At 45.0% G+C, this 13434-nt stretch overlaps 1 protein-coding gene across 6 annotated transcripts in view; it reads left to right on the top strand.

Annotated features, from left to right (window-relative positions):
- Positions 1–12042, top strand: part of SMARCAL1 (SWI/SNF related, matrix associated, actin dependent regulator of chromatin, subfamily a like 1) — a 53679-nt gene extending 41637 nt beyond the window's left edge. For 4 of the 6 annotated variants that reach the window (XM_047870687.1, XM_047870686.1, XM_047870688.1 and 1 more), the window contains exons 14-17: positions 3133–3235; positions 6250–6432; positions 7521–7621; positions 8793–9362. In XM_047870687.1, coding sequence (XP_047726643.1) covers positions 3133–3235; positions 6250–6432; positions 7521–7621; positions 8793–9117 — 712 coding nt within the window. In that variant the 3' untranslated portion in view covers positions 9118–9362. Of the gene's footprint in view, positions 1–3132; positions 3236–6249; positions 6433–7520; positions 7622–8792; positions 9363–11763 lie in introns of those variants that run through there. The other 2 variants (XM_047870690.1, XM_047870691.1) reach the window with 2 other exon arrangements.
- Positions 12043–13434: the final 1392 nt, after the last annotated feature.

Below are 13434 nucleotides of genomic sequence, written 5' to 3'. Positions count from 1 at the left end.
GGCAGAAGCGGGCCTGTCCCGGGAGCAGTGCCAGTATGAGTTTGGGGTCCTTGAGAGATCCTGTCTTGACCACTCATCAGTGGAGCTGCTGCACTTACAAGGAGGGTTGGGGTTGACCAAACACTAAGGGGAGCTTTTTCCCTTATTAGGAAAACTATGGTCACTTGCTTGTAGAAAAACATTAGGGGTTTCGTGGAAGACCGAGAAGGTTCCCTCATATGGGGATTCTCTGGGGTTCTCCAAAGACAGAAGTTTCAGCTGTTCTTTACCTACATAGAAAGGCTGTCGTACAAACTGTCCAAGCTTGCTCAAAAGATACAGGCAAGTGGCCACTGTCATACTGAGTTTTCCTTCTGCCTTATAAACTAAGGCTGAAGTCATAATTCCTATTCTTAAATGTATTCACTGACTTGAAAAATTGTCTGCTTTTCTTAAAGAGAGGAAAAACCCACTCATGTTCAAATATTCACTGTGGTAGAAACTTGAGGCAATTCTCATGACGTGCGTTTGCCTAATTTTTTATTGTTTAACATTCATGTGAGGCTCTGGCAGGATAATGGTCCAAGTGATTTAATTACAATGGAAATGAACTTAGTGTGGGCTGAGTGGTGCCAGCTTGGCTGTGGGGACCAAGATCTGTGGATAAATTGAGACACAGACAGCCTACCTCACCCTCTCACTCAGCCTCCAGATACCCCAGCCTCTCCAGCCTCTCCCTCTGCACCCCTAAATGCGGTAAGGGAGTGAGTTCACTGCATTATTCAAATCTAAGTTTCTGCACAAAAAGACTGCTGAATGTTGGCCGGCTCTCCTTCAGCCTCTGGGCACTGCCCTTTTCATTTATGATCCTGTTAGGAAACTAATGAACTCCAGATGTGGTTTTACAACCTGGAAACTTATCTCTCAGAAACTAATCTGAATTGCCCCCACCACCCCATCTCTCACGAGCTGCTGAATAACAGATGGCAAGGGTGTGATCCTTTCCCTCAGTCTCTCAGCTCAAGACCTACAAAATCCACGGTCTCTTGAGTGCTAGCCACAGAACCAGCCATTTTTCTTAGAAAGTTTAAATCTAGCCATTCAGCCACCTCATAAATAAACTTTGGTAATATCTGGTCTTCATCTGTTTAGGCTGCCATAACAAAAATGCCATAGATTGGGTGGCTTGAACAACAGAGATGTATTTCTCGCATTTCTAGAGGCTGAGAAGTCCAAGATCAAGGCACTGGCACATGAGGTGCCTGGTAAGGGCCGTCTTCCTGGCTCCCAGACAGCTGTCTTCTCGCTGTGTCCTCACGAGACAGAAGGAGTGAGGATGCTCTCTGGGGTCTCTTTGATAAGATCATTAATTTCGTTCATGAGAGCTCTATCCTTATGACCTTATCACTTCCCAAAGGTCTCATCTCACAGTAACATCACCTTGGGGGTTATCATTCACCATGATTTGGTGAGGGGGGGTGCACAGACATCTAGTCTATTACCTGCCTTGTACATACTTTCTCAAAATTCCACGGTAACTTGGGTAGTGCTTTATTGTTTCCAGCCAATTTTGACATCTGTTAACTCCTTTCACACTTGGAGCCTCTTTGTGAGATCAGTCAAATAAGTGAAACTGGCCCCATTTTCAAAATGCAGAAACCAAGTAAATTTCATGTATATCTCGGAGCCTCAGAGTCATACAACTAGTAAGTGGAAATGACATTATAAATCTTAAAACCCCAATTTCCTCTGCTAATGGTTTTTCTTCCCTTTTTTTGCTGTTGTTTGTCTGTTTTCATTTTAATGGGCATCTTTTGATACAAAAGCCAATGGTATTGTGGTAGGCAGATATTTCCAGCCTGGCAATTTAGGGACTTGGGAAGGGTAGAAATACAAAGCCGTGTCTGAGATGCAGAGGAGAGAGAGGAATTAGGAAAACTGACACCTATAGTTGTTAATGAGCTGTCCAGCTTGATTGTATGGCTTTGTGACTTTTTGATGCTGTAGCAATAAACTTTCTTGCTTATATCATGGCAAATTTTATGTCTCTCAAACTAATTAAAGTAGATTCTATTAGTACCAACTATTCACAGATTAAACTCAAATCCATTCCCTGGTTGGCCAGTGTTGCTTGAAAATAATTCTTAGATGCTTAGAGGAAGCCTTTGAGATTTGTCCTTCTCCATGGAGGGCAATGTCTGTTCTGTGCCCAGACACACCCACGTGTGAGGAAGGCCTCAGGCAGAGTGAGTCCTGTTTGTGTCCGAGGAGGCTCACCTTCCAGTTGCCCTTGTGGGAACAGTGACCTGTCCTGGGATTGTGAACCCTCCGCAGGGCATTAATCCCAGGGAAGCCGTAAGAGTTTGTTGACTGGGTGATACACCACCCCCACCCTACAGCTCCCCAGGGTAGCTGCCTTCCTTTGGGGCCATGGCTAAAGATGGGCGTGGGAAGTCAAGAAAAAACACAGTTGTGGAAGAGAGAAGTAAATCAAGGGGAGAATAAAGAGCATGCAAATATGGTTCTTCACTCCATCTTCCTTTGCCTCAGAAAAAAAATTCCCTTACCACTGACTTAACTGTTGGCTTTGCAGCTTGCCGTCTAATGTGCGAGGGAACTAGGGAGCTTTTCCCGACCATCTCTTCAGTACTAATACTTACGTTTCAATATTGCACTTCCAGAAATTTGATTACTGTCAAGAATCCCTTAATCCCCCGCTTAGGCATTTTCAGATCTTAGACGACATTGCAATTTGTATTGAAAACACATTACAACAATAGTAGAGCAGAAAAAGTGAAACTGTTAATTGTCTTCTGTGATCCCAGATAGTAAGAAAGTTTCAGCAACATCATCAGAGACACATAAAACGTAACACCATTTTGATTTATTAGCGTGCGGGAGATGACGTAAAAGTAAGGAATAACTCTTTCAGCACGTGGCAGAAGGTGGCTTCCCTGCAGCTCCTAATTTTGCTTCTTCTGTTCAGGTGACCTGGTGTGAGCAGTAGAGCTGAGAGGTCAGCTCCCAGAGAAAGGGAGGGAAAGGGCTGGGGAGAGAGCAGGTGCCTCAAAGGTGTCTGCTAAAAATGCAGTGAACTCATTTCAGCTGGATAAGTATATGTTTACTTCATTGTGCTGTCATTGTCAAATGCAGTGAATACGTCCTGGACCTACTGGAAAGTGGAAAAGAGAAGTTTCTAGTGTTTGCACACCATAAGGTGGTTCTGGATGCACTTACTAAAGAGCTTGAGAGAAAGGTGAGCCCCCTTCGAAATTCAACACAGGATATGCTTAAGAAATCGTTTCCTTTTTAAGGTCATAAATTTTTTTCTCCTGCAATTATTTTTTTTCTGAAAATTTTAGAGGTGGTTTATTAATCCATCTGGGTTTGAATTTTGTATATGATGTGATGTAGGAAGCCAGGCAGTAGAATTAAAAGCCATAATCCTTGGAAAGGAAAAATCAGAGCTGTCAGTATATTCAGGAGACTCAAGCCAACTAATTAGAAAATTATTAGAATGCACAAGAGTTTAGGAGAGTGCCTAGATTCCAAATAAATACACTAAATAGATTTTTTGTGTACCAGCTATAACTAATTAGTAAATATTCAAGTTCACAGCACAAAAAAGCATAAAGTACCTAAAAGTAATCTCACCAAGAAGAGTGTAGAAACCAATGAAGAGTTGGAGAGATTTGGGCCATGCTCTATTGAAAAAGCACAAGGCTGTAAAAAACTGGTCCTTCCCAAATGAATTGTAGGTTTAACTCAATCCTAATAAAAATTCCAGTTGGGTATTTTAAGGGAACTTTATATTATTGTGCTAAAAGAGTCTCAAAAAATAAGGAGGAGAGATAGCTAAGACAATGTTGAAAAAGAACAATGTTAATAGACTTGTGTCTCCAAATATTAAAATCTGTTATAAAACTCATGCTTGTCCCAGAACTGGTGTTCAGATGGGTGGAATAGAATGGAGAGCCCTCTTTAGTGTTAAGAACTCTTTAGTTAAGTAGCCCTTTAGTATTAAAAAAAAAAAAAAATAGTGTACTATCAAGGAGTCATCAAAAATTTGGCTTAATTTATTCAACAGATAAAGTTTGGATAATTGGCTAAGTAATTGGATGGAACACTTAAATGAAACTCAACTTCACTGTTTATTAAATTTCAGACAAATCAAAGCTCATTAAAGCCATGAAGCATTAGAAGAAACTATAGATGAATGTATAGCTAATCATTGGATGGAGAATGACCTTCTAAACGTAAAAACAATGAAAGAAATCACAAAGGAAAGAACTGATTTTAAATTACCTAAAAATATGGATCTGTTCTGTCACACATATACACTGTGGTTAAACCAAGGGCTTTTTTTTTTTTTTGTACATTGGTATCTTTTGGCGGGACAATTTGGCAGTAACTTAATGCACACTCGAATTTTTCCCAGCTTCTCTTCTAGGAATTTATCCTAAGGAAATAATCAAACTGGTCAGATTTATGTATAAGATTTCAAAGATTTATGCATAAGATTTGTGATATTATTTATAATATCAAATAGAGACCTAAATGTTCACCAATAGGCATACTGCTAAATGATAGTTCATTCAACTATAAAAAATAATAGTGTAGATCTGTGCTTCTTAACTTTCTGGAGATCAGAGGACCGTTTAAAAAGAACCTGAGATATGAAAAAATTCAACTCCACTCATAATCAAAGAAATGAAAACCAATCACATCAGCAGAGGTTTTAAAAACGTGCAGTGCTCAGGGTGCCTGAGTGGCTCAGTCGGTTAAGCGTCCGACTACGGCTCAGGTCATGATCTCACGGCTTGTGAGTTCCAGCCCCGCGTCGGGTTCTGGGCTGACAGCTCAGAGCCTGGAGCCCGCTTCAGATTCTGTGTCTCCCTCTGTCTGCCCCTCCGCTGCTTGCACTCTGTCTCTCGCATTGTCTCAAAAATAAATAAGCATTAAAAAAAAAATTTTTTTTTTAAACATGCAGCGCTCACTTTTGATAGCGGTGCAGTGAGCTGGCCATCCTCATTCGTTACTTACTGGAAAGCGATTCTGCGATAATATCAGGATCCTTAAACTAAATCTCCCTTTTGCCCAAGTACTTTGATTTTCAGTAGTACAGTCTAAGGAAATAACCAAATATGGGCAAAGAACCATGAACAGATTTATTTTAACCCATCCTTTAAAAATGTTTTAGAGATTTTTATTAGAAATTCTTTCTATTAGAAAATTTTATATTAGAAATAGCCTTATAGAGCTATAACTGATGTGGAATAAACTACATGTAAAGTGTGCAGCTTGGTAAGAAGATAGTCAATGTGTCTGTTGGCCCCAGGAATTTCCTTGTGCCCTTGGTCATCTCTCCTGTCTCTCCCTGCCCTCCTGTCTCCAGGCCACCACAGGGGTGCTCTCTGTCACTGTAAATTAATTTGCATTTTTAGGGCATGATATAAATGTGGAATAATACAGTGTGCACTCTTTCTTTTAATTTGATTTCTCTCAACATATTTTGAGATTCCTATCTGGTATTACGGGTATGAGCAGTTCATTCCTTCTTATTGCTGGGTAATATTCCATCATATGCATATACCATGGTTATTATCCATTCACCTGTTGTCGGTGGGCATTCGCCGACCCATCCTTTTTTTAGTAAAAATTAAGAATCCGCCAAATGTGAAGGAACACACGAACAGATAAATTATACTGTTGCCACGTAACAAAATATGGACATTATAAGTTGCGTTTTAGAAAACTTTAATAGTTTAGTTTATTTACAATATAATGTTTATTAGAAAAAAGCAGGATATAAAACGTTGTGTTAAAAGATTATCATACACGTTGAGAAAAGAGTGACTGGAAAAAATAGGTTGGTAATAGGACTGATATCTGAATTTTTTTGTAATGTTTATCGTTAGAAAAAAATAAATGCCCCTTAAAACCCAATAAAGCTAAACTGGACAAGCAAGGACCGTGTGGCCCAGCGGTTGGCCCCTGGGCACTTAACCTCAGAGGAGCGAAAGCGCGTGTGTTCACGGAAACACGTGTGCAGGTGTTCACGGCACACGAACACACAGGTGTAGTAGCCCCACACTGGAGCCGACCCAGGTTCCCTCCAGAGGTGAATGGCAAAACTGGCACGTCCACACTACGGAGTAGGACTCAGTAATAAAACAGGAAAGAGCTACCACCACCTGCAACACGCTGGATGATCTTAGGGGTGATGCCAGTGAAAAGAGCCCACCCTGCTCCCCGCCCCTGTCCCTGCAGCACGTGCAGCACGTCCGCATCGACGGCTCCACCTCCTCAGCAGACCGGGACGACCTGTGCCGGCAGTTCCAGCTGTTCGAGAGTCACGCCGTGGCCGTGCTGTCCATCACTGCCGCCAGCATGGGCCTCACCTTCTCCTCGGCTGACCTGGTGGTGTTTGCCGAGCTGTTCTGGAATCCAGGGGTAAGGGACGCGCGCGACCTGAGCTCCCCGGGCGTGCTCGTGGCCGTGGGGCAGCGGGAGCGAGCGTCAGTCTGGGCAGACAAGGTTCCCTGTAGCTGTCAGCTGTCCCTAGCGCCAGTTACTCTTCCGTCTGTCCCTGTGGGGCCTCGTAGACACATTTCTACTTCCCACACATCCATCGTAAAAGGAACGAAGCCTCGCACATCGATTGGCTTGTTAGGTCTTCACGACAGCCTCATAAGGACTAGGATTATCTACTCCGTCTTGCCAATGGGAATATGGAAGTTTTAGAAGGCTAGAAGGAACCTTAGCATCCATCCCTCTGCAAGGAAATTGGGGCACAGGTAGCTCAGGTGCATAGCTCTACCCGAACGGGGTCCTGTGGCGGCAGCAGCCGCAGCCCAGGCCTCTGGCTTTCCAGCCTGGGTCCCTTCTATTAACCATCACTGTGAGCTGCTTAGCCGATGGGGCCACGACAGGCGACCGGTGTGAGTGTTCCCTGAACGTAGCCCTTGTGCCCACTGGCCTTATCTGATCAGCTGAGAGCTGTGACAGCAGATATGGGTCACTGGCCACACGGAGGGCCCTGCTTCATGATGGATGGGCTTCGAGGCTGAGGCCTTGTATAATAGAAAGAGTGCTCTTGGGTTTTGTTATTTATTGTAGTGCTTACCACTATATTAAAAAAATCGCCCTACCCCAATCATATATGGACTCTCCCTTGGTTGCGATGTGTTCATTTATTTAGAAGGTAATGGTTTCTTTCACTGCGAGAAGAATGGAAGTGTGCCAGGCTTCCTTCATGTGCCCTTCAGTGCGGCCTCGTGCTCACTGCTCGTTCCCTCATGGCACCTAGTGCTGTGCCCAGTACCAGAGGTCCATTCGCAGCTGTCCGGCCACAGATTCTAGTTCTCCCAGCCAGCATTTTTATTTGGTTTTCTCTTTAGTTGGATGACAGCTTGTTTGAAGGTAGAGGCTCTCTGGCCTGCTGCCTTGGGTCACGGAGTGAAGTCCTTTGAGGAGGAAGGGTGTGGTGGGCTCGGGGGCAGGGGGCCTCCCGCTTCCGTCCTCATCCCCGGATCTCACAGGTGCTGCTCCAAGCTGAGGACCGGGTGCACCGAATCGGACAGTCCAGCTCCGTGAGCATCCATTACCTCGTGGCGAAAGGCACAGCTGACGACTACCTCTGGTATGGCCAGCCCCTGGGGTTGAGTGTGGCTGATAGCAATGATGTATTTTCCTTCCTAACTGCTCCTGCTCTTGCTGGTGTCTTCAGGGACCCGTGCAGAAGGCCCAGGAACGATGCCCTCCCACTTCCACCATAACTATGCCGGGCCTCCTTCTCAGCCTTCACTCACAGCTTGCTGGGTGCATGAGGAATAAGGCGATGTGGCTCCTTTCCCACTGGCCTGACCAAGGTGGGGGGAGCCGATTGTGATGAAGTGTAGGTGTAAGTTTGCTTGGAAGACACTGTGTCCCAGCCATGAAAGCACTGCTGAGACACACAATGATATCCCCCTGTGCCCCTTTACGCCACGTGTTGGTACACTAAGGCCATCTTCCAGCGGTGCTGCTGACCATCGGAGAGAGTGGTTCACTCTGGGCCAGGAGGTGCTATCTCAGCAGAGCTGGGGTAAAATTCGCAACGCTGGGGCTCAGGTCTGTTAACCAAGCAAAAAATCCCGAAATGCTCCTTCCCAATGCCGTTTACCTCTGCCAAATGCTAACTTTTTTGATTATCTCGTTAGTTTCTACTACTCTGTTTCCAGCCTTATGACTACAGAGTCTTACCTTTGCCATACGTGTAGGCGGTCCCTGCTTCCCAATTCTTTGGATTTGTGGATTTGTTAACTGGGCATCTCATAAGAGCACCAGGTTCAGAATTTTGTTTAAAATTTTTTTTTTTTAATGTTTATTTCTCAAGAGAGAGAGACAGAGCACAAAAGGGGGAGGAGCAGAGAGAGAGGGAGACACAGAATCTGAAGCAGGCTCCAGGCTCTGAGCTGTCAGCACAGAGCCTGATGTGGGGCTCGAACTGACAAACTGCGAGATCATGACCTGAGCTGAAGTTGGACGCTTAACCAACTGAGTCACCCAGGTGCCCCCAGAATTTTGTTTTAATGAGACATTTATTTCCTCTACATCTTCCAATAGAACTTTGAACCTCATGATATGAGCCCTAAATTGGTTCACAGCTGAGAGGAGGGAAATATTTTTGGATGGGTATTTGTGCCTTGAGAGCTGCAAAGAAGTGAAACAGCATGCCTCAGTCCTATAAAATCAAGGAGGGTGGTCTCCTTTTAATCAGTCTGCTGGTTCTATGCAGCTTGTAGTCACTGCAGCTCATTTCTCCCCAATAGGCCCATGATTCAAGAGAAGATTAAAGTTCTGGGTGAAGCCGGACTTTCTCAGACCAATTTTTCAGAAATGGCAGAAGCCACTGATTATTTCCACAAGGTAACACCAGCACATGACTCCTTGCCACTGGGGCGGGGTGGGGGGTCGGGGTGTGCATTAAGTTGTCTGCTTAGCCCTTGGGTCCTGAGAGAGAAGGTGTGGATGCCTCCTGGGGACTTCCCCCAGCCTCGTGCAGATAGGCGGCCTTACAGTAGCTCAGTAGCTCATCTGGAAACCTCGGTGTCCTCTCCTTCTCATGGAACTGCCCAGAATCAGAAGGGGAGTTAAATCAGCAAAATCTTTGAGTGACAGGAAGACCAGAGAGTCTGAAGATTTGATCTTTCATTTACATTCATTTAGCAACTAAAGGCTTCCTTTCAAATGTAATTATTGAGATAAATAATACTCAGATCATTTTTTCCTTTTTTTTTTTGAGAGAGAGGGGGCACAAGTGAGTGAGGGGCAGAGAGAGAGGGAGAGAAAGAGAATCCCACGAGAAACAGTAAGAGCGAGAGAGAGGGAGAGAGAGAGAAGCGGGCTCACCTGAAGCAGGACTTGAACTCGTAAACCCCGAGATCATGACCTGTGCTTAAGTCAGATGCTTAACCAGACTGAGCCACCCAGGTGCCCCACAGAGATCATATTTTTAAATGTAGAGTGTAAATTATCCTTATAGATAGAAACAGTTAATAAGCTAATTTTAAAACAACCTTAGTTTTGGGGTGCCTGGGTGGCTGAGTTGGTTAAGCATCCGACTTCGGCTCAGGTCATAATCTCACTGTAAGTGGGTTCAAGCCCCGCATCGGGCTCTGTGCTGTCAGCTCAGAGCCAGGGGCCTGCTTCAGATTCTGTGTCTCTTTCTCTTTGTCCCTCCCCTGCTCACACTTTTTCTCTTTCAGAAATAAATTAAAAATCATTAAAAAATAATAAGTTGAAAATTTCAAACACCTAATTTAAAAACAAATAAGACAAACTTACTTCTGAGCTTTTTAAAGAACTCTCGAATTCAGTTGGATGGTAAATATTTTAACAGAGCCTTGGTTATCATATGCCCTTTGAAAAGAAGGAGGCTTATTTTTAAAGGATTCTGAGTCGGTGCGAATGAATTTATTTAGAACTCATTTATCATACTGCCCTTACCGTCACTTACTCTGAATTAGTGAAGAATTTCTGCCTATGGTACAAGTGCGAGATAATATAAATGCAGTTTATCAATATTTGTTTTGATTGATAATTATATCTATTTTTTTAATTAAAAGAGGGCTGAAAATTTCATCAACTAGTAGGAAAAGAAGACGTTGCCTCCTACTAGGAGGTAAAAGCAAAAGAGTTTATGTCTTGCTGAGATAGCCTGCCTTCCGAGAGGGGAAGTGGAATACTAATCTGATCTTGGAACTTCCTTCCATTAATCATGCATGCTCCGAATTAGCTCACGGTCTTGCCACCATCATAATCAAATGCAGGCTAACAGTTGTTTTACTTGGAACAGGCTGCCTTGTGGGGCAGCATTTCTTTGACTTTGCAGTTCCTTCAGACAGAGGCCGATGAGACTGTTTCTGGAGGAAGACACGTGGATCACGTGAGGCTGACCTTAATGACCTTTAATATCACTCCTCCTGGGGAAGGCTGGGGTCCTGAAAGGCAAGGGAATGTTGGATGCAGGTTGATTGGATAATCTGGAGCTCTTTGATCAGGTTTCAAGGACTTAGCGTCACCAGTGCCGAGGGCTTTCTGGTAAGGAACAGTGAGGAAATAGAGGCCAGCTAGGTTGAGACCTGATTAGAAAGGGGCTGAAAAACCAGGGAAGCTACTTTAGCATCAGTGAGGTAGACACGGGGACCCCAGGATGTGACAAGAAGATCCTGTTCAGGGACAGCCTGGGGCAGAAGTCAGCCTGGCAGAGACCTGCCAGGGATTGAAATGGGAAGAGGCCTACAGGGGAGCCATTGCAAATCCGTACAGGTGCCCAGTGCCACGGTCTGAGTAAAGGGTGTGCCTGTGGAGCATCGAGGAGGGAACAGACAGGAGAGGCAGACTGGCTGCCAGTTTGACGTAGGACATTCACGGTTGGGACACCCTGGTGATCGCAAGCCAGGGAGACGAGAAAACTGGTGGGGAACCATGAAAACTGGGCTTTTCAGAAAGAGCTGCTGGTGGGAGGATGTAGGATTGAGAGGAGAGATGGTTTTGGTTTAAACAGCTTTAGTTTAATGGGACCGCGATGTCCGCGGAGATCCTGAAAATGTCCCTCTGGATGGAAACACGGTCAGGGTCAGGAATTCACACTTGCGAGAGGACAGCAGAGGGGTAACAGCGAGCCCGTCGCTGTTGTCGCGAGCCTGTCGCTGTGGTTGTAACTGCCGGGCATGACCTGACACTGTATCGTTGCCAACTGCGTACCCGTGGAGTTGGTGGGCGTATGAAACAAGTGTGGGAATCTGCTCATCGGTGTGTCAAGTATGTGTCTGTTTTATTAATCACTCTGAAAATTAGGGGTAAGCCGTGGCTGAGCACACTGCTTTGGCGTTGAATTACAACTTAACTATTAGCCTTTGGTGGAGAACGGCTTTGCGGGAAGTGAGGGCTTGGGAGCAATTTCAATACCCATTTGGAAAGCTAGAAGGCAGAAAACGTTTCCAACAAATATTATAGTTTGAGAGTGCGTTCGTCAGTTGCTCTCACACCGTTTCTTCCTTTTCCTTCTTTCCTTTTTTTTTTTTTTTTTCTTTTCCTTTACCCCACGAGTAGCAGAGAAGAAAAGATGTCAGGTGGTAAGGCCACCTGGGGCTGCACCGGCCATCGTGCGGCACTGGACAACGTAAAATGTGCAGCCCCCACCTCTGTGTCTCCCTCCCAGAGGAGGAGGCGGTGGGGGCGGGCAGTGCTGGAGCCCGCACTCTTCTGCTCATCGCTTGTTTCCTCTCTCTGATGAAGGACCCAAAGCAGCAGCAGATCTACGACTTCTTCCAGAAGTCTTTTGAGGAAGATGGAAGCGACAGGGAGCTCCTGGAGGCTGCAGAATCCTTTGACCCTGGAAGTGGTTTCCAGGACCTGGGAGGCATGCTGGACGAAAGCACGTTGACGGACAGCCCCCTGAAGAAAAGGAGATTTGAATTTTTTGATAATTTTGACAGCTTTACCTCTCCCCTGTAAGGGGGGGAAAGGCATTTAAAAATCATGGAGTTCATTAAAATAAAGTGTTTTGTTTTTAAAGCTTGCGTTCCTCTTGGGGCGCCTGGGTGGCGCAGTCGGTTAGGCGTCCGACTTCAGCCAGGTCACGATCTCGCGGTCCGGGAGTTCGAGCCCCGCGTCAGGCTCTGGGCTGATGGCTCAGAGCCTGGAGCCTGTTTCCGATTCTGTGTCTCCCTCTCTCTCTGCCCCTCCCCCATTCATGCTCTGTCTCTCTCTGTCCCAAGGATGGATGGACGTTGAAAAAAAAAAAATTTAAAGCTTGCGTTCCTCTTGACATAACAGCAGTGCTGGCGTCTGTCTTCAACCCAGCGCGTGACCAGGCCAACGGTCAGCATTTTCTTTCTGGCCTTTCTGTGTGGATCTGCTTGGGTCTTAAGCTTGGCTTTTCTGGCTGAGAAATAGAGACAGCAGACTGTAGTTGTGATACTTCATGTTCTTTGAGTAACGAGCTGTGTCCCACACAACCCCTGAAATCTGGATTTTTAAATGTATCGATTCACCAAGTGTTTATAGAGCACCTACTATGTGCCTGGCAGCATTCTAGGTGCCAGCAATAACTCACCAAATGAAAGTTCGTGTCTTTGCAGAGGTGATATCACAGGAGGGGTAATAGTTCTACATCCTACAAAGAAAAGTAAGGAGGTAAGGGCAGAGAGCAGGAGTTGACAAGCTTTTTCTGTAAATAGATAGTGAATAGTTCTGGCTTTATGGGCCAGGTTGTCTCCGTTGGAATGACTCACCTGTGCTGCTGTAGGTCAGAACAACCAGAGGTAATCCAGAAACAAGTGATTATGCCTTTCTTCCAGTGAAACTTTGTCATGGGCACTGAAATTCGAATTCATATGGTTTTCATATGTCATGAATTATTCTTTTTATTTAAGTTTACTTATTTTGAGAGAGAAAGAAAGCACAAGTGGGGAAGGGGCAGAGAGAGAGAGAGAATTCCAAGCAGACTCTTCACTGTCAGTGTGGACCCCCCACTTGGGGCTCGATCCCACGAACCATGAGATCATGACCTGAGCTGAAATTGGATGCTTAACCAACTGAGCCACCCAGGCGCCCCATGAATTATTATTCTTTTGATTTATTTTTAGCCATTTAAAAACATGAAAAGATGTGCTTAGCCCACAGGCCATACGAAAGCAGGCGGTGGGCCGGACTTGGCCCTTGGAGCAGTTTGCTAACTCCTAGTCTAGAGATGCACAACCCAGTAGAAATATAACACAAGCCACAGACATGATTATAATTATCTGAAAGAGTGTTTTAAAAAATAAGGAAGGATCAAATTAGTAATATTTTCTTTAACTTGATATATTTGAAGTATTGTCAGTTCACCATTTATAATCACTATTAAAAACTTACTGAGAGGGGCGCCTGGGTGGCTCAGTCGGTTGAACGTCCGACTTCGGCTCA

The sequence above is a fragment of the Prionailurus viverrinus genome, chromosome C1, assembly GCF_022837055.1.
Source record: "Prionailurus viverrinus isolate Anna chromosome C1, UM_Priviv_1.0, whole genome shotgun sequence".
Taxonomy (NCBI): domain Eukaryota; kingdom Metazoa; phylum Chordata; class Mammalia; order Carnivora; family Felidae; genus Prionailurus; species Prionailurus viverrinus.
The sequence above is the reverse complement of the archived record's forward strand: the minus strand, read 5'-3'. Positions and strand labels throughout refer to the sequence as shown.